Below are 21779 nucleotides of genomic sequence, written 5' to 3' on the forward strand. Positions count from 1 at the left end.
TTGGAAATTATTTCCATTCTTTCTGATTAAATGATATTGGAATTTCTGCCATGAGATGAAAACAGAGAAGCAAACTTCACAGCACTGATTAGCTATCATGATAAAGATGGATATTGACTCAATTTTTATATCCTGATTTGTTACCTGGCAAAATTAAGACTCAGCATTAAGTCTACTTCAGTTTCAGTTAGGATTCATTATTATTCCAGCAGTTGTAATATACATTTCCTCTTTATTTTAAAGAATATGGGTGGGTAATGCCCTGTAGTTAGAATGTTATTGGAAATTCACGCAGCACCACTGCTTGGAAGGCAATGTTATTTCTGTGAGCAGGCACAGCCCCAGCAGTCTCCAGTCTCCAGCAGTCTCTATCCCTGTCTGTGTCATACTTGCATCTGATATCGTGCATGTCCATGTGAGAGAGCTGAAAGAAAAGAAGAGTTGGCATCTTCCCTCATGTTTTGTAGAGCCCCTATTGGACTTTCTTGCTTAAATGTAAGGGACACTATATCCCTTACTTATTTTCAGAACTCTGAACTGAGCTACAAACAACAACAACAACAAAAGAAATAGGAAAGAAACAATACTTAACTTGTGCTAGCATTTTTTTTTCTTTTTGAAAGAAGGTTGTTGAGTTTAATTCTCATGGTAGTGGGAAAATAACAGTAGTGGGCTAAAGCCAGAGTTTAAGAAAATACATTTAAATATATTTTTACTTAAAAATGAGTTTCCTCATCATTCAAAGACCTAAGAATTAAATTATATCATATACACTTCAGGTACAAATTGACAAAAAGATCTAATAAACCAGACTATATAAAAAGCAAGAAGCCTTTTTTCAGAAAAATGTATTTGTGATTTAGCTGATCATATAAAAATCATTAAATTTTAAAAAAATGTATATATATTTTTTTCAAGTGTTAATGGTTTCACCATTCATTGTAACTACATTCCAAAGTCCTTAAACATCAGGGCACATTATCCTTATCTGTGTAGCACAGTGAGCATAACCTTCACACTGAGGTCACTCTCATCACTACTTCCCCAGAGCTGTTATCCTCTGACGAATCTTCCTGAGGTCTCATACGGTTGAACAGATGTAACAATACATAGCCACACTGAAATCTTGGTGAGGTTAACTGCGTTGGATGAACTAAATTTCTGTTTCTAAATGCCGTCAGGGGTAACCATAATGTCCTTCCTGCTGAGGATTCTCCTCGATTGCTCTCCTCTATGTCTGTAGCTTTATCATAATTTAACACATCCCAGTGCAGATTGACAGCCCTCCAGCGCTTAAACACTCGATAAACGGATGCACCTTCATGTACTATCAGTCCTGAAATTAAAAAAATAATTATTAGCTTGTACAAAATGTCACTGGATACCATTTTGACAGCAAATAAAGATGTACCTTTGTAATGCCACATGGTTTTGAATCTGGCAATTGCTGTCAAATTAAACAGAGCTCATTAAATTATCAGCAACTGATAATTCCAATAAATTATACATATGCAATATGAACCACTATTCATTTGTTTAAGATTAGGAGGAAAAACATGCAGGCATTTAGTGTACATATATATTTTAAACATTTTCCTTATATAGTTAATCAAAATCCAAAATTTACACAAAATTCCCAGTCCTCATAATTAGAAATAAAATCCTTTTGAATGTAAGCTCAACATATATGCCAATACTGGCATCACCTGAGAGTGACTAATTGAATAAAGTATGTGGGTTTAAGTAAACCAATATAAATCTATTTTGCCAGCAGATTTGTAAAATGACTGTTGATGCTAGTGTGAACCTTGTTCACATTAAATACAGGTTAAATACTGTTTTTTGAGATTTTAGTGGTTTAACTAGATCTTTAAGTAAGTTGAGACCTTCTATAATGGACAGGATGGTCTTAAATTGATTTAAGAATGTTTTTTAGATTGTTTTGTACAAATCCTTACAAACAAATTTTACTCTTTTCCTATTTTTCTTCAGTTTGGGATCATAGAAAGTTTATGACAACTTTAAACAGCTGTAAGAAGAATGCCTTCCCTTTCTTGCTTCAGTAGAGCAAGAAGAAAGAGATAAATGTCATTATTAACAATGATAAGGATGGCAAGGATGATAGGCCTTACTCTTTCTCTTCAAAATTCAATAGGCAAAAAATTGAGGAAATCTTTTAAAATGTCCTTCAAGCAAAATATAGATTATCTGGAGTCCTGAACAGACCAACCTGCTTCCATCTAGATAATATTTATGCTTACTGTAAGTGTGCAAGCAATTCTGTTCACTTAAATGAAACTCATCATTTTTTGTATGTGTGTGTGTATATATATCTATTTATGTATATAAATATGCACATATACATACACAATCTTCATGTGTAAGTTTTTCAAATATGGATTTATTGAGGAGATTCAGGAAACTTCAGCCTTCTTTTTAGGATTTTCTTCTCAAAAAGCCTGGCAACTTGTATGTTTCTGAGCAAAGTCCCATGTTCTTTCTGACTCCCTGCTTTGGGAGGAGAGTAGCCTGTCTAGCAAAACACATTTATAAACTACTTGTCCAGTGTGTTGCTTACTCAAAATGTGCCTATATATTTCAAAATCTATATTATAATCTATGATGTATGGGCTATAATTCTTTATCCTAAGGGATTGTATAAAATCTGTTCCTACAGAATGAAATTGTGATTTAAGGGTCTGAGGTCTCCTAGTGGATTTAACTGATACCAGAAATGCATTCGAAGAAAGATGACATAAGTAGAAAGGATGGTAAAAACATTTATATGGAATAGCAAGCTTCAGATTCAAGTGCAATGTTTTTCAGATAGAAATGCATATTCTAATACATTTTTAAAGGTCATTACATTTAAAGATGGAGAAACACAAAGATTGTTTTCAGAAGGGCATGATAGCAAATGTAGCAACTCCGTAAGCCTTATTGTTAAGTTGTCTAGCATTATTGAAGCATCGAATGCAGTAAAACTAAGACAGTATAAGTTAATGAAATGTTAGCTATTGTAAAATTGTTTTATAGCAACAGCATTTTAGTGGAAAATTTTATTGATTGTAAGATGTCTAACTCCATCTTCTCAGATATACATAAAGCAACCTATTCTAAATATTTTGCAGCCATGTTAATACATAAACACAACATCATATCATCTGTCTATATCATCTTAGAAAGGACTGATCTACAAACCAAATAAGTCATATTTTTATTACTGTGACTAAGATCACTTTTTTTTTCCCCCTGTTAGATTTTCTGTGGAATGGTAAAGGGGTAAGAGCACACCAATACATTCCTTGTTTCTGTGACTGGATCCTAGTACTGTCTGGACCCATTTCCCTCAAGACTGTGATGAAGCAAAATTGAGAGAACCCATTTTCTCCAATGTAAAGATTTCTGATACCCGCCTGCTCTCCATTGCAACCTGAACATACAACATATTTTGAAATAGAGAAGGAAGCAGTGGATAAAGGATCATTTGCCTATGTAAAGTACATTGAAACCATCAACAAAAAAACCTCAAAATCATGATAGAAAAAGTCATAGAACTGGGTTTTTTTAAGGACTTTTTTTTCTTTTTTTTTGAGCTTTCAAAATTTACTGAAATTATGTTTTCAATCTTTTCTCATTGATGGCAAGGAAGAGAAGTTTTCTTTAAAATGGAAGATGTTATTCATGTATACTCAGAAAGAGCTAAGGAATAAAGGATCAAATATTGCAAGGCTTGAAATAAAGTTGTCAGATTGGGCAGTGCTTCAAAAGAGAAAGAATAATTTTGTAATTCCCTCCCATAAAGTAGTTTCATTTCCCATCTAGTAAAGCTACAGATTCAAAAAGACCTATATAGAAGAGGCAAAAGAATTTCAATAGATCTTTGATCTCTTTTGAAAGGTATTTTCAAGCAGAGAAATAACTGTTTTGTTCCAAATGTCACGGTTTCAACAGAACAAGGGATATGCTTGAACAGTCCTAGGCACGGGGAAAAAGTACAGACCAGCAGAATACCTTGTTTGAACCAGGCGATCCCAAAAGAAAGTGTTAGAATTTGGTATTGTTAGCTGTTCTGATGTTCTATCCAGTCAACATCTACTAGGAGCAGAGTTTTGGGCTGATGGACCTGTCAAAATATCCTAAGGCTCTGAGAAGGCTTTATCTCCAGGATTTGTTTCTAAGATGTAGGGAGTTCAGTGGGATCCACAAAATAGGCTGTAAGGGGGGTCATAACTTTTTTCTTTTATTGTAAAGTACTACGAGATTCTTTCTTTGGCACTCTCCAAAGGTTTTCTTATTCTGGGTCACAAGGACACTTGAAATGTTTCGTACTGAATGTCTTTACATTTATAATACATTTGAAATAGGCTCCAGTCTTACCACACTGATGTAACTTTTAGTCATTTAGGAATGGTCCTTCCAGACGCAGGCATTATTATGATTTCTTACAGGTCCAGAATTTAGAGGAAGTCTGTGGCCTATAAAAAGCCTTGCAGAAATCGCAAACTTTTACTGAGGAATAAAAGACACTTTTCTGAAACAGCGTCTATCACTGGACAAAAATGCCATCTCTTAATCATATTCTATATCTGGGTCCACAAGACAAAAAAACCTCAGGAAATTGCTGAAAGCATTGAAGTGAGACATATCCACTCTAAAAACAGAAATATAACTCTTTCCAAACTATTTAGAATTAGACAGAACATGAAAGAAGACTTCCTGAGTAGAGAAATATTAAGTGCAGTTAGATGGGTTAGTTATAAATAATTTCAGCCTGTACAATTTTACAACTAAAGGACTTGCAAAATGTTGCTAGGCATCAAATTCCCTGGGGAGCAGGGAGAGAAGCTTTAACAGAGCTTTATCCCCACCTCACATACTGGTTCTGATCTCTTACTCCCTTGCCATAATAGTGGCACCACTCACATTTCCAGTACAATGTTACAGTTGCTTTTCAGGCTGTAGGGAAGCTGGCTGGTTGTTCTGGGATTGCAATTGGGCTGTTAATATTTGCAAGAGGGCTTGTCCACCTTGGAACCTTTTATGACTAGAAGTTATGATTATTTTCCAATGCCAATATATAAAATAATATGACTCCAGTGTTACAAGGAGGCCTACAAACAGAATGGCAAAGACCTGCTGTACCGTCCTTCAGTGTCTAAATAAAGGGTTTAGATCATTCGTTCCTTTCATATTAACTCATGAACTCACTGCCTTTGGTAATCCCAACACGGATGTTCTGATCCTAGCACTACCACTGCACATAGCTCTGGATTTGTAACAGGTAGTAGTTTTACTTGATTAAAATGTTCCAGGTTTGCCTTAGGAGAACTTCTACCATCTGCATTATTTAAAGAGAACAGCTTTATGCCCATCTTAGGTGAAGAAATATATAAGCTAGACTTGTTGGATTGATACCAGTAAGTAAAAGAGACAATCCTATTAGGAAGAGATTAGAATTCTGGATGAATTTGGAGCAGAATGAGGAAAACAATTGATACAAATAAAATATGTATGCTGGAGTGGAATACTGGTGATCTGTAATCTCTATAGTTTGAAATAACTGGTTACGCTAACTGGTTAATCCAAAAATAAAGAAAATTTTTGAAAATTGTTACCTATGTCACAACTGAAATTCTGTATAAATGAAAAGTTTAGTATGCCTGAAGCACAGCACTTTTGTCTCCATTTAGAGGTTTGGGTTTTTTTTAACAAAAACAGAAACATCAGAAAGTAAGTGCTAGGCAGGAACAAAAGGTATTCAAAAATCAGCACCAAAGAGGATATGTAGCTAACCCCCTTTTTTTTTCATTTAAAACCCAAATACATGTCTAGAGTGTTAAAGGCCTACATTCAGTTCATTTTTATGTCTAAGAAGATTTAGGTTTACAGAAGAAAGCATATGCTGTAAAATAATCCAGAATGGTCTTCTTTTACAGAAATAATAAAATAAATAGAACTAATGATCCAGCTGAAATATAAATAAATACTCTGACTGTAATGGAATAGTGACAGTAAAGGTTATATGACTTTGTGGTTGGAGCAAATTCTTTACTCTGTTTCTTTGCACCTTATTGAGTAGAATTCATAACTGTCTTTCAGAACTGCCGTATATGAGATTGGGATAACATCAACGTTTACCACTCAGAAATCTCAACTCAAACATAATATAGTATTTGACCTCTGGAGTTTCTTGGAATTGCATTTCTAAGAATATAGTTTAATGTTGTTTACTCCAAGTTATTAAATTCTCTCTACACTTTAATTGCAGCTATTCTAGCTTTCAATCAAAGTTGTTTTACTAATAAAAGAGATTTCTATTTAAATATTTCTGGATCCATATATATTCAGATAGTTCAAAATTGGTCAAAATAGCTTTACAGTAAATTGCATTTTCTTTTCTAAGATTGCAGCTGGAGTTAAATAATTTGAAAATTTTAAATATTATAGTAACTTATCATGCTTAGTACTAGTGTTTCATATGTGTTTAATCTTCTCTATTCTCTGTTGCTAGCACAGTGATCTGTATGTCTGTACATCTTAATTTTGGATGTACAGTTTGATTACATCCTTGAGGGCTTCTTCTGTGCTTGATGATGGTACAATCTAATGCAAAGTAGCATCAGGGAGATTTGATAGCACATAATTTTACTAGTTATTTTAATGAAGTATTTGTTATTTTCACCTGTTTAATTTCTTGAACTTCGTTAGCCATTTATGCTTTCAAGTAATCTAAACTGATCCTGCTCTCACCACTCACATCTTGAGGGGAAGCTTTGATTAATCTGAGCAAAGCCTCTTTGGTTCTTTTTCTCTTTGCAGTATTTGTAACACTTTAAAAAGCAGTATTTGCCAAAGGTATCAGCTGAGAGTAAGTCTGCAAAGAACTGGAGTGACCATTTAGAAAAATAGATAGTCATAGTCTTAAACCACAGTCTGTGCTGTTTAACATTTTTGAGCTTACCTATGCATACTAGATCCATAAAACCATACATTCCATAGCAGATTTGAAAAAGGATGTCCTTTCTTTGCCATACTGCATAGGGGCTGAAGGCTGACCATAGAAGCCAAGTCACACTTGCTACTAAGAACAGAGATCCTAGGATTACAGCAACCATCTGCACTTTCTCAACCAGTGTTATAGTAATGCTTTGCCACTAAAAGAGAAACAAAGTTGTATAAGATAAAAATGTTATTTTCTGTGATTGTACATTCAATCCCACTTTTCTCCTGAAATCAAAAATTATTTTAATATTTGTACATGTCTTCATAGGTCTTTATCAGTATTCTTGATACTGAAATTTTACAAACTTTTTTTTAACTATTTCACTTTTAGTTAAAGTGAAACTAATATTTGCTTCCCCAACCCCCCAGGCATCACTATCATCTCCATCTAGCTGTGAACTTCAGAAGAGTTATCTTTGTTTTTATTTCTGCTTTGAATGCAAAGGCAAAAATATATTTAGTCTCAGGAATGGAACAGCCTTTCATATTTGTATGATAATGGACAGAATAAAAACAACGTGGGGAAGACCATCTTAAGTAAGCTTTATGTCAGTGTGACAAGTTGAAAGTGACACTTTCTTTCCCATCTCGCCCCATCCAAGTATGAAGCCATTTTTCCACTCTCCTGCTGCTCATCAAAGAAGCTCCAGGCTACCTCTAGGCATACCGAGGGAGCTGCATGTCTCTGCATAAATCAGTGTGAGCAGTCTACATACAGAAATTTGCATCTTTGTATGGAAGCAAGCTGAAGCCTCTAGAGGAGCCTTGAACATAGGTAGTATGCATGTTTCACTTCAGTGCACCTTAATTATGTCTGCTTTTCTGGGGAAGGCTATATCCTCTGTATGTGAGTGACAAGATTTAAATACAAAAGAATACACTTACTGAATTCTGTCAAGGATAGAAGTAAAATTTCATTATGGCAAAAAGTCACAAAAGCAAAATCACAGCATAAGGAAAAAGCATTCTAGATGACACCTATCATGTATGGTCATTCCTGGCTGATTCACTGCCTAAATTGGCTTGGCAGACTCCTCACTCTAGTCCCATAACCTACTCCAGCACTAGTATGATGTATATTTTTTAGATCAACATCTTTCCAGTTCCTAATTTTGAACATAGCTTCCCCCTTCTAGGTTTGCTATGGGGAAAATGTGTATAAAGAGCTACTGAACTAAGAGCTCTATTACCTCTTTCCTATCTGGAAATACTTTTTCCTTTCTACCATTCCTTTACAAAAGCTTTCTTTTTTTTTTTTCCAGCATTGAGTACTCAATACTGTATTATCATAGGGTGATAGAATAATTCAGGTTGCAAGTGACTTTTTTTTTTTTTGGGGGGGGGGGGTGGGTTTGTCCAACTTCCTGCTCCAAGCAGGGTCAGCCATGAGATCAGACTAGGTTGCTCAGGGCTTTATTCAGTCAGGTCTTGAAAACATCCAAGGATAGAGACTGCACAGCCTCTGTGGGCAACCTGTTCCACTTCTTGACTGTCCTCATGATGAAAAAGTTTTTCATTATATCCAGTCTTAACCTCTCTTGTTTCAACTTGTGCCCGTTGGCTCTCTTTCTCCCACCAGGCACCACTGTGAAGAGCCTAGCTGAGCAATGAAGTCTTCTCCCCCGCTATTGGCTTTCAGCTTTTTTAATTAATTTTTCTACTGCTACCTAATTGCACATCTGCTCCTGCTTGTCTTCTCTTTTTGCAGCCTTCTGAAGATAACACTGCAACAACATAGTCATATAACAATTTGTAAACTGTGTATCTTGAAATATTATCCTTTTATAGTTAACTTATTAAACTCATACTATGCATTTCATTGAACTTGGGATGCTGGAATGGGGCAGTTCACATTAAATAATACCTTTCTTATAGTGGAGCAACTACCAGTTCATTTGTTAGAATTTTTGGTTATAAGGTTAAGCAAGGTCAGTAACAAGCGATGCATGGTAGAAAAGTCTGGGCTTCTCATAACTAAGATACTAACCATATACAGGACTTGAATGTCAGGACTGAAATCCACAGAACTCTCTCTAGATTCTATAGGGATAATATGTTGAAGAGCAAAATGTTTTTCATTTCTCAGCAGAAGCCACATAGTGTGAGTTGGCAGAAAACTGTCAAAAATGCTATTGGTTATGTACCTTTTCCTGTCTTCCTTTATTATCAATGATGTGAGACAGACCTGTAATAAATTTGTTCAGAATGCCTGAAGTCAAAGTACATTTACATGAAGTAAAATTTAGTTTTATGCATTAACTGTCACAAAAGATTAAGCTGTCAAATTCATGGAAGAAGTTGGCAATAAACAATTATATACCTGAAATAAGCAGCAAATCTTTCACAGTGTAATTTCAGCAGTGTGGAATTTCCTATTTAGTAAACTCTCTTTAGCTTATTTGGAATTCCTTTTTTTTTTTTTTTAATTTAGATTATTCATAGTTATTCTTCAAAGATAACTGAGCAACAGAAGGAAAAGTAGTCCAAACATTTGGGATAAGAAATGTAGCATAGCTGAATAATGAATGTACATGCAGTCCAGATCTAAAGACCACTCTTTATTCTGGAATTGCCTGACATGCTAATTTCTATTCCTATCTCCTACTTTCAAGCAGAATCAGCCACTCCTGTGATCTTTCTCTGTGAAAGGTCGCAAAAGGATCTCAAGAAGGGTTGTGTTGGCTTTTCCCAAACTTTTTCTTTCTCGAAAAGCTTGACCCTGAAAAGTCTGAAGAAACACAGATATGATCCTCACCTCTTCATAGCATCTTCTCGAGAATGTGTTCTAGTTACTTTGCTGTTCTCCTGATCAGATGAGTTAAGTCTCTATAAGGAATGCAAGTAACTGGGTCTCTCAGCCTCAGTAAACTCAGGAAGTCCAAAGATTCAGCATGTTAGCATGCTGTCAACCAGGAAAGGGAAACATCGCAATTACTGAAAGCATGCACAAGCCTTCCACAGATAGCGGTTCCTACCTTCTTTGTTTTTAAAGACCAAAGAACAGATAAAAGAGTGCAAAGAACCCCAAAGGGGGGTTAAATGTTTTCTTCTGTTACTCTGCAACTTTGTCATTTGTGATAGGTACTGCCTTTCTTCTACAAAAGAAACTACTCTGTCTTCCTCAGTAAAAAGGTAAGCAATTACCAAAAGATATTGATAACCCAGTTTAGGAAAGTTATCTTCCTATTAATGTAGTCTGTAAGTTAAATATTGATGAGATCCCATAGTATGTAGAGGAGGAAGGATAGAAGGATATAGAGGATAGAAGGCATTCAGGAGGCCCGAGTTTTATGCAAAGCCAATAACTTGCCCCATAGTGCCAGACAATCTGCTGTGAAAACCCAGCACCATACAAGTGATCATGTGGATGGAGTTAATTCTTCACCATAACTGATATCAGGTTCTAAGATGTGACCAGTCTGGGGATCTTCTGGTTTTTGGATATGTCCCTTCTCAGTGCTAATGGCAAAAAGATTGTGGATGTCCCTGATGGCTAACTTACCTCAACCCATAGAGCTTCCTCCCTCCCCTCACAAAAAAATCAATTTTAGTTCAGAACCCTAGTCTGAGATTGTCTCTTGGGAAATTAATGTTTCATCCCTAACTCCATAATTCTCTTCCCCACAACTTTTGATGAGTTCAAGTATGAATTGTAACAGGCAAACATGTTAAAATTTAGTGTGAGACGGGCATATTCTTCCCCTAGTGAATAAGATACTCTATAGTTATGAAGTTATTACCTGTTTGAAAGGTTTAGTCCTTTACTTAGCCATAGAAAATACTGGCCATTAGGCAATGAGAGCAGCTATGTAGGTCTGTGTCCTCTCGTGGAATTGCATTTCACAACAAGACTTGCAAAGAGGAACCTGAGTTGTGGTCACATTGCCTTCTTTTATCCAAAGTCTTATGCACAGTGCGGCTAATATGTGTGAGCATATGTGGAGACACACACTTAGGAACAAAAGCCTTTTTTTAAGACTAAAATTCTGTTTATAGTATCAAAAGATACTTAAACCTTATTTGATTTATTCTGATCATTTTCCTCATTGCATGCCCAATTATATGTTGTTATAAGCACTTCATTTTTTAATGTCAAATTAACTGCTTATCATAACGAAGTCACAAAAATAGTGTTAAAAAAAGTATTCCAATTATAGTTAATGTTGAGAAATTGCATTCAGAATTTCACAGACTGAACTATTTAACATTTGGAATTGAATGGACTCATTATTAGTGTGTGTCATACTAATTTAAGTCCAATATTTCCATAAATACATTTCTCATTTTCTTCATATAACCTGCCACAAAGCTCTTAACTTGCTCATGATTAGAAATTATGACTTCCTAATTTGTTTTTGTTGTTTGCTAGCTATACATTCTTTAATCAGTAACAATTCTTTTAACTAAGTATTTTGCTAGTTTAGAAAAGATCTATATAGTCTTTTTCAGTGTTGGCTTCTGTAAGGTACATGAACCTGAAAAATAAATATTGTAAGAAAGATTAACAATTTTACTTGAAAAAATAGAAATTAAAAAATAAACTTCAAACAATTTGTATCTGGATAACTATAATAATACTGTGCCTAATTTTTCTGAGAGAGGTTCATAAAGAAGTATTTTCTCCTTCATATTTTTGTAAAACAGAATCCCATTTCATATTCTTTCCTACCATATCCATAGTGGTACAATTACTTTGCAGGCCCTGTTGCCTCTGAAAAGAATGTAATTTTTTACTTTACTCTACAATGATGTTGAAAATTTCCCTTATAGAAGAGCCTTTATAAATAAAACAAGATTTCAAGATTCTAATTCAATATAACATTATATTTTCTGTCCTTTGAAAACTTCCTGCATTTCCCCCTTTACTGACACTTCATTGTGTTTGGTTCTTTTAATCTTTTATTTACCTTTGGTCTTCCTTTCATGAATCAGGTAGGTGTCTGGTACATTAATGGCATACCATAGTTCTTTTGCTGACTCCAAAACCATTGTTCCTCTTTTGTTCTAAGTGCTCTGCCAAGAGGAATTTCTAATTTTCTTAAGTTCAGACTTCCAGAAATTGAAAGAAACACATTGCTTTGAAGGGCTAATTGCTAAAGAATAAAGTTAATACAGTTATAGGCATGTTCTTAATAACGTAAAGATGAATATAATATTCAAAGACTTGTCATCTTTGAAATAAACTGATATTAACTTAGTTTTTTTTTTTAACCTAGTGCCTTGTAAAAAAGCCCATTGATTATTGTAAAAGGCATGGCAGAAAAGTAATCTTAGAAGCATTGATTGAGACTGAAGTTGTACTCAGAATACATTGCATGAAAAATGACTGCAGTGGAACTACAGGTGTTCTTACATTCTCTATAAAGAACATGTGAATGTTCCTTATGCCTTGCCAAATTAGATTAGACAGTAGCCTTCCTACACATGGCAGTACCAGCTCAGGAAGGCAAGCAACAGATGATGAAATAGGTGTACATGGGTTGTCCTGTGTTTGTGAGGGGAAACACTATCTTTTGCTAAATGATACCGTTTATCACTTATTTAATTTGTGACGCAATTAATGCTGGGTTTTTCAAGCATGTCATCATAAACAATGGGCCCCATTTACATTCTGTTTAAATCAGTATACTAACCCTGAAGTCAATGAAACTAAGGTTCTGAGTCCAGAACAAATAAAGAATCATTGGAAAAAAAAATCTCATTTTAAAGCATAAGATGAGTAATAGCATACATGTGCACACTATGTTCATGATTCAATCTTGTATTGAAGGTATTACCCTAAATTAAGTGCAATATAGAACTGCAGTATTCAAATTGGCCTGGTCCAAGGCATTCTTTTGCCCTTCTAACTGAAGTCTCTGAAGATACTGATGTTCTCTAATGAATTCTGATGTGGCGATTTTACATCATTGTCCCAGCTATCTGCTCTGTCGCCTGCCAGAGGCTGCCATCACAGTAGCAAGCGTAGCAGAAGGAAATATGTACATGCCTCAACTGTCCCGGTTTGTAATCCACCAAAATAGCTTAAACCAAAAAGCTTGGAGGTCACACCACTCTTTGTCCTCTCAGGAACACAGCTTATTATGGACACTGCTGAATGAAGAGTCTCATCTCCTGCAGTCATTCTGGAATGCGTACTTATATAAAAGTAAGCTACAATAGTTGGCAATGGACTAACCTGATGGTGACCTTTTGTAACCTAATATGATGAACCTGAAGATGTATCAATTACATGACTTCAGAAAGTTTTGTTAGATTGCTCTAATTGCTCTGATTGCTAGAATTAGATAGCTCTGACAGGAAATATGGTTCTTTAATACTGTCATTTATTTTGCATAATAGGATTTATTATGCATTTATTATGCATAATAGGATTTGCAATCTGTTTATGTATGAATAAAACTCTTACAGAAACATTGATTTGTGTCCGACAGATATGTTTCTTCTTACCTTATCTTGTTAATAGTCTAAATGATCAGATAATTAATTTTTATAATGTATTTTGCTGTAGGCACACACAGAACATTCTGTATGAGTGATTCAGTATGCAGAAATCACGCATATAGAATGTAACTTACTGACCAACCTGGAAAACGTTGGACAGTAAATGTCTATTTTTGTATACACACACAAACATTTGAAATGCAGTTTTTAATTATAGGCTTCTATTTTTATGTCTTAATAGAATCAATGCCACAAAAATTGCAGCCCACCTCTAATGCTTACCTGTTTTGATAATTTATCAAGACATACAGTGCCTATAGTCAGAGTGCATGTTATCTTTTCTTTCTGTGTATCAGACAGATCACGAATACGAATAGTTTGGCTTGTATGTTACTTAGCCTGCTTAAAAGGCAGAACCGGTATTTACTTGGGATGTCTAAAACTGTTAAGCTTTACTGTGGACATACAATCCATCTGTGCAGCGTATGTGCTGTTGAGTTAATTTTTCCTGGAAATGTTGGCTCACTGCATGTACATAATTGAGTAGAACTTACACATTTACAGTGGACAAATCTCAGATTTCTGAGTGCCCCAAAGCCTGGAAATCCTAAACAAATGTGCAAAATTTTCAAATTCTACTATATTACAAGGTGGGGGGGAGGAGGGAGGGACAACACCTGCAGAAACCTGCCGTATGGTAGTCCTATTTATTCTGTTATGGTAATATAAAAAGCTGTAAAGCTAGCAGAACTAACCCTAGGGGAGTATCTCTGCTGTAATAGCCAGTGCAGCATATATTTGCCAAGAAAGGAAATTGTAAGACTGCTGTTGAACTCCGGCTACCCTAATCTCTGGAACAGCCCATGCATTTCACTGATGTTGAGTGTAAATTGGCAGAGTTCTGACGTAAGATCAAATGAAACGTTGAGTTCCAAAGAAGAGGGAATTTGTCTACTCCAGTTTATTCATGCCCAAAGTTTAGCTTAAGCAAAGCGGAGAACTGACTGGAACTACCACAGGTCTGCTTTTTTCCAGGACCAGTCTTCTTTTTCAGTTTTCAGTAATCAATCTGACTGAGTATTAGGTAAATGCTGCCTATATATGGGCTTTTCAGCTTCATGCTAGCCCTGGAGATGGGGTTCTCTGTCTGCACAGAGTCAAATGAAGAGGTGGGCTTGACTGGCTGCAGCGAGCAAATGGAGGGGACAAAGACTCCTTGATTATCAATAGGAACATCAAGGAACTAGAGGAAATAGAAGCAGTGTTTGTGGAAGGCAGAACCGGACAATATAAGCAAGCGTGGTAAATTTAAGATGAAGGACTTCAAGTAGCAGAGTAGAGTGGTTCCTATCTGGAACATCTAGGGGTAAAGTAGAAGACAAAGGGCTAGTGGCAGGACTAAAAACAGAAAGGGTAAATTGATAGTGATGGAATTTGGCATAAGGATAAGGAGAAACCAAATGCTGTCCCAATCAATCAGCTTAATTTATACTATAGTTCTTTCAAGTTTGGCCATATCCTCCACTATCATTCACAAAAAACTATTTAAAATTACATTTCTCACATCTCTATTTTAATTTGATATTTTAAACATATATTTTGTGTCACTCTTTTGGACAGCAGCATTTCACGATACGCAGCTGTGTAAAGATACAATCCTACAAAAAAATTCAAGTCTGTTACTATACCTTAATTATACCAAATGGAATCTAACTGTAGTTAAAAAAAATACGCTGAACAAAAGAGAACGATAAAAGTGTAAGTAGAATCTTGAGTTTTTCAGTGTTGGTATACTGGCAGCCATTAGCATCATAAGTAATAAATTCAGTACTTGGCAGAGAAAACAAAACCGATGTTATACAGTCAGCAGAGAACATAAAGACCTGTGAAAATTGTCATCTCCCAGTTGGAGAGCTTCTATTTTTAAAAGGATAGAAAAACACTCTTTCAGAGCCAATTAAGAAATGTGGATTATTATACCTAATTAAGTGTTTTTTATATACAGTGCCAAGTTTGTCTGAAGCAATCAGAGATCCTAAACACAATATCTTCATATGTCAAGGACCTCCATTGTGAAAGTTCAATGACAATCACTTGTATGGCATATGTGCACTGAACCCACTATTCGAGGTATTGGCCCTACCACGCTTGTGCCAAACAGTGTTCCTGCAAGTGTCCATTGTGGCTTTACCTTCTTCACACAAGCTGCCGTTGTGGGGTCTGTACTATAAGGCAATACCTTAAGAACATATCTTTAGATAGTATGCTCAGAGTTTAGTTTGAAATTTTGGTATACATCATCTGAATTTTTTTCTGCAATATTTGTCTTTGCAAATTCATGGTTTTTGTGCAGGAGTTTTATCTTCAGTTGCACAAACTTTCAGTCACTAATACATTCAGCATTAGCTTTCTATTCATTACATTGATAGAAGCCTATATGCATTTGCCTAGAATAATTAAATGACTAAAATTGCCACACACCTACTATAGCAAATCTACAAGACCAGCACTATGTATTTCAAACATCTGGATAACACTAAGTGGAAGTGAACTCTCCCAGTTCACTTAGGTTATTATACAGTTGGTTACAGACTCTTATGAAGGTGACTTCCATTTCTGTAAAAAGCGGATCTTTTAAAATCGTACTCTTTGTTGCACATTCACTGTTAAGCAGTATAGTTTACCATTTTAATCTTAATTTTTTTTAAAGGATGTTAGAATTGCAATCTGAGACCACAAGGAGAGCTGTAATAAAAACTGTATTATCTTACATCATTTTTCCTCTGAATGATGGGGAGTAAGATACAGTTATTCTTGACTGCTGGCCAAAAAAAAATGAAGGGAATGAGGCAAGACTGGAGAAGTGTGACCATATTTACTGTCTGAGATGGAAGGTGGGTGTTCAGTTTTAATGATACGTAGAGAGTAACTCCCTGCCCTCTTTGAGGCATTTAGTTTCTGTAAACATTAACTCCTGCTGGTTTGCACTATTAAAGTAAGGATTGCAATTGTATTCACTCTCAAAAGACAGGCTGGCCCTTTGCTAATGAGCACACCCAGATCAGGAATCATTTCACAATAATTGATATAGTATTCTCAACACTTAAAAGCATATGAAACAAAAATTCGAAACCTGCTAAATGTCCTATTTGTACCAAGTACTATTTTTTCTAATTCTTGATTTCCACTTTTGATTAAGAATTAACTACCAGACTATCAAGATCAAATTCTGCCCAAAAGCTATAATGGAACATTTAAAAGTCAGGGTGTTGTAGAGATGTATCCGAGTGAAATATGTAAGATTAAAGTGAGCTGTTCTCAGCTCAGCTTTTAGCTCATACAAGACTAACCAGTTACGTTCTCTGTAGTTTAGCTCATCAGTATTTGTGAACCTTCCTTTGGCATGTGTGTATTTCATGAAAGTCTGTGAATGAAAACTATCCCTGTATGCAAATAATATGAAATATTCCTATTGTAAAGTAGGAGATGTCCATTTTCTGTTGCAGCTTTAGTGGAAATAATGAATTTCATTACAATTAGCTGTGCTCTTGATAGCATTATCTGAAAGTTAAATATGAATGGATGGAGGAAATGAAAGTGCCCACTATGGTTGTTGCATTCTCTGCAATTTAAAGACGATCTGTAAAATTAAACTGAAAACTTCATTCAGGCATAGACTGTCATGGCATGGAGAGGTCCACATTCCTGACAAAACATTGAGGGAAACCAATGTAATGTGATTACTCCGAGGAAGTAAAAGTCTCAGCAAGATTATAAGAGAGTTCTGTGAAGGAAATATTAACAATTTTCATGACCCTCAAGTCACTTAGGAGTGTTAAACATGTTTTGTCTATACAACTCTACCTCTTTGGACACAGACAGACAGTATCAAAAGGGGTTCTAGAGATTATTTTTCTTCTCTTATGGAAGAGAAAGGAACTATTTGTAAATTTTAGCCAAAACTGCTGAATACTTTTAACTGAAAAAAAATGCTGAGCTTGGGAATCCTTAAGATATTAATTCACTCACCAAAGATGTGAGAAAATTGCTCAGCACAGAGAGACTGAACAAGTTTCTTGCACAAAAATGCCTGACCGCCAGTCAATATACACAAGAATCATCTCTTCTTCATCCTTCTTGCTGATATCTTCTTGTCTACCTCATTTAAAGTATTTAAGTATTCATTCCAGTTCAGTTACTGAAATTCACATTTCATCTGCTAGCTGGACTTCCCAAAGATGTTGGTTGCTCATTCTTTCTCTCTTTGATACTATGAATAACTAAATATTTTTTTACAAAGCACACAAGAGGAAAGATAAAGGGTGCACCTGAGAATATTTTGTGCCCTAGTGGTTGGTGTATTCCCTTGCGAGAGAAATTGATTCAAACCCACTGTTCACCTGAATTAAAGCAAGGTTTTAAACTTCCATCTCTTAAGATACTATTTTAATGACTGAGAATTACACAGCATTTAGGATATTCTATGGTAGAATGCTTTCAGTGTCTTTTATTGGAACACTTCCAATTCACACACAATATATACTCAGCTCTGCAGAGGAGGACCTGGGCGTCCTGGTGTACAGCAAGTTAAGCATGAGCCAGCAATGTGCCCTTGTGGCCAAGAAGGCCAATGGCATCCTGGGGTGCATTAGGAAGAGTGTTGCCAGCAGGTCGAGGGAGGTGATCCTCTCCCCCTACTCAGCCCTGGTGAGGCCACGTTTGGAGCACTGTGTCCAATTCTGGGCTCCCCAGTATAAGAAAGCTGCAAAGATGATCAGGCTGTCTATGAATCCATCAAAGATGAAATCGAGTTGCGTGTCACCATCTTTTCACTGGCCCCTTGCATCCTACAGCAATATTAGGCACAGCTGCGAGTCAGGCTGTCAAAATAGTTCTGGAATACCCTTGGATAGGCATAACAGGAGAAAAAGCACCTACGCCGTCCATTCCTCCTCCTATTGCTATATGGCAATGATGTGTTTTAAGAAGTGAACAGTACAATGCTGCTAGAAGACAACTGAATACAGTTATTGGCTTCTGGTGATTTTGGCCCTGAATGAATTTACAAGAATTGGATCAGATTTTTCAAGTGACCTAGGAAAATCCAAAAGACAGCATGAGGGAAGAGACAGCCCTGATTTCATATACTTCTTTGTAAGATGTAAAACAAAGGAGGCATCAGCCTTTGAGGGTGACAAAAAGACTTAAGAAAAAGAGCCATATTTCAAAGGTAATGTTGTTGCCATGTCTATTGCCTAAGCAAGATATGTGTATCTTGGGTGAAGGTTAAATAATAGGCTGATAAGAATGTACCTATCACCCAATGGAGAAGACAGTCCTGGGTTTCTGCTTGGACAAAATCTGACAGAACCTGCTCCACAAAACAATTAGAATATACTGAAGATATGCAGCAAATCTTCACTTGAAGACAAGTCATAATTATAAAATTTTAGACTGTGCAAATGAATATGGGAAATAACATACTGCTTGAAAAGTTGGCCTAATGGAAGAATTAACTTTATTATACATAATAATTATCACTTTGTGTTAAAAGGCATAATGCATATGTAATTATTAATACAGTTACAATTATTAGTAGCATTTATAAATTAATTTTAGCTTATTAAGAATTTATTAACCAGCAAAATTTAAAAAATCAATTGTTTCAATAAGTTCTTTTGAAGGTACATCTTTTCAGGTACTGTTACACGTTCACAACCACAAGCTAGTAGTAGCTGTTGTTTGAATTACTGATTTTTTTAAAAAAAAAGGTAAGGACAGCCACGGTTTTGGTTACCCACTTACTTATAAGACTCCGTTTTTAAGCTCTGAAAGCATATAAGATGCTGTGCTTAATTACCCAGAGCTGAAACTTAGATATAAATATTATCATATATGATGGTCTATCTGCAAAATAGAAAATAGTTGTCTATTTAATTGTGTATACGCTATACCAGCAATACACTATTTCTCTCTGCATATCATGAATATGTCTGAAATCCTTCGGATTAACTGCATTAAGTTGTACAATATAACTGATGCTTTTTGAACACTGAAAATATCTAGCATTCTGATTTGTTAGATTGTGTGTTAATATTCATAGCAGTGCTAGAAGCAATGGTTATAATATCAACAACTGTAATATTCATTCATATTGTTGTGTTTGGAAGGTCTTAGAACGTGTTTTTGGCTTAATGGTGCTTAGAGCATTCATGCATAACCCATACACCTTGTCTATCTGTATCTATTTCAGAGGTCAAAAAGAACAACACCAGACAGCCGGCTTAGACATCCAGTAGGTGGAGAACCTAATTCTCTGCTTGAGATAAGTTTGCCCAGTCAGACCTGGCTGACTGTTAGTAACTCATCCAGCACCCAGCTCTGAGGTAGAGAATATTGACTATGGCCCAATGCGCCAAAAATCTATATGAAAAGATCCAGGAAAATGGCCAATATTCAGACACTGACACCGGACAGCTTTTGTTATGCTGTAGTGAAGAGGATCATTCAGAAATTCCTCAGAAGCATTTGATTTCTCTCTGTGTACCGAGGATCATTGCTGCCATTCTGACTGTAACTCATAGAAGCTTCTAAGGGAGAAGAGAGATTGAAGGAAAGAATGCACCAGCTTCTCCAGTCACGGTACTGGGAATGACTGAGCAGCATCAGCTCTTAAGGAGAAAGATTGGTATTTTTTTCTTGACCGTGAAGAGCAGCCTTGGAAACCTTCCAAAAGAAGAATAGTTTTTAGAATGCCACTCCTGAATGTCTGCTTGTGGTCTACCAAACTGTACTGGCTCAGCCTCCTGAACAATATGTTAACTGAATCCAGAATGTAAACCATAGGTAGATAATTTTACATATTTTTCAAAGGAGCAGGGAATCTTGAATTGTTTATATATGTAAAATACTGTGACAGTGCTCTCTGCCATCTTTTGAACATGATGTCCCTTAACCTTAGAAAGAAACTTCATTTGTGTCTTCCTTACAGCCCTGAATTGTAAAACCTTTGTATATGGGTTCCACTCAGAAGAGATCAAGGTTCTGGAGCAATAAGGTCATTATAGCTGAGTACAGATACATGCATTACAATTAATGGTCATGATGAAATACGTTTCCCAAGGAGTTGATGGATGGGACAAAAGTACTGGAAAATACACCCTTTCTGTTACTCAGAGAATATGGTCTTTCAGAAGACACATTGTTCATATACAAGTTTTCAGGAACCACATTTGCAGCTTGATGTAAGGAATTGCACAGGTGCCTGCTGCCTTGCATGCAAGGAAGGATCAGACAAATCTTCACTGTTGCCATGGGGCATAGCTGCAGAAACAAGAACCTAGTGGCTTGAAAGTAATCCCAGGGAAGATAAGTCTTACCAGAAATTGAATTAAGAAAGGCTCAAGGGACCACAAAGATTACAGTGACTATCTATAAGCTGAAAATATTCATGAACATCTGAAGTAGTGGCAGAATTCTTTAGCAGCCAGCTAAATAGCTACTACTTTGGAACTCTCAAACCCTGGAGAGATGATGAATGCCACAGAGAGAATGAATAGTAGGATTATGGCCTTCCATCACATCCAGAAATTTTCAGCAAGTGCTCTGATTTATTAATGAAAATAAACATTTGAGAGATGCAAATTAATGACTACTTTGAAACAGTGCAAAATCTCACCTGAATTTGAGTTTATAAATGAAGTTTTTTAACTTTCTAAAGTCATTTTCTTTCTACTATCCTAAAACGTACTCGGTAAAACTCTTCCTCTAAAGTGAATGGAATTAGTCCTTCAATCACCAGAGGAAAAAAGTCAATTTAACTTCTGCTGAAGTAGATTTCTATCCCAAGAATCTGTCTGACTTCTAGCAGAATCCTGGAAAAGGAGTAGTTAGCATAGTTACTGAAGGGAGTAGAGGAACAGTGACAAATTATATGTCATAACCATGAGTCACAATCTTAGGGATTCATATGTCAGAGGCAACAGTGGTTTAGTGTTTGGAAAATCTGGCCAATGTATCATCAAATTTAGGGAAAGATGAAAAAACAGAAGAGAGCAGCATTTGGGCAAAGAAAAGGAATCTTGTTCATGCTTCAGAGATGCAGGACGTAGCACAGTAGAAACGCTGGTGGTTTTTAAAGGTGAACAGAATTGATGCTTATACCATTGTCCAAAAACTCTGATGCCAAGGAAAGGAATCTTTGGGAAGTTATAATGAGGAGCTGATGTACGCGCATTGTGCAAGGAAAATAGATTCCTTTGTGTCACCTGATAAACACCAAGACATCTGAGAGTAACTTTGAACTACAGACTGCATCTCTTCTGAAAGGC

The 21779-nt window shown here is 35.9% G+C and overlaps 1 protein-coding gene across 1 annotated transcript in view; it reads right to left on the bottom strand.

Moving 5' to 3' along the window:
• Positions 1 to 831: 831 nt before the first annotated feature.
• MARCHF11 (membrane associated ring-CH-type finger 11) overlaps positions 832 to 21779 on the bottom strand; it is a 31350-nt gene continuing 10402 nt past the window's right edge. Inside the window, exons 3-4 of the mRNA XM_068931450.1 lie at positions 6965 to 7157; positions 832 to 1336 (exon numbers count right to left, since the gene is read on the bottom strand). Coding sequence (XP_068787551.1) covers positions 1014 to 1336; positions 6965 to 7157 — 516 coding nt within the window. The 3' untranslated portion in view covers positions 832 to 1013. The remainder of the gene's footprint in view (positions 1337 to 6964; positions 7158 to 21779) is intronic.

This window comes from Struthio camelus, chromosome 2, assembly GCF_040807025.1.
Source record: "Struthio camelus isolate bStrCam1 chromosome 2, bStrCam1.hap1, whole genome shotgun sequence".
NCBI lineage: Eukaryota > Metazoa > Chordata > Aves > Struthioniformes > Struthionidae > Struthio > Struthio camelus.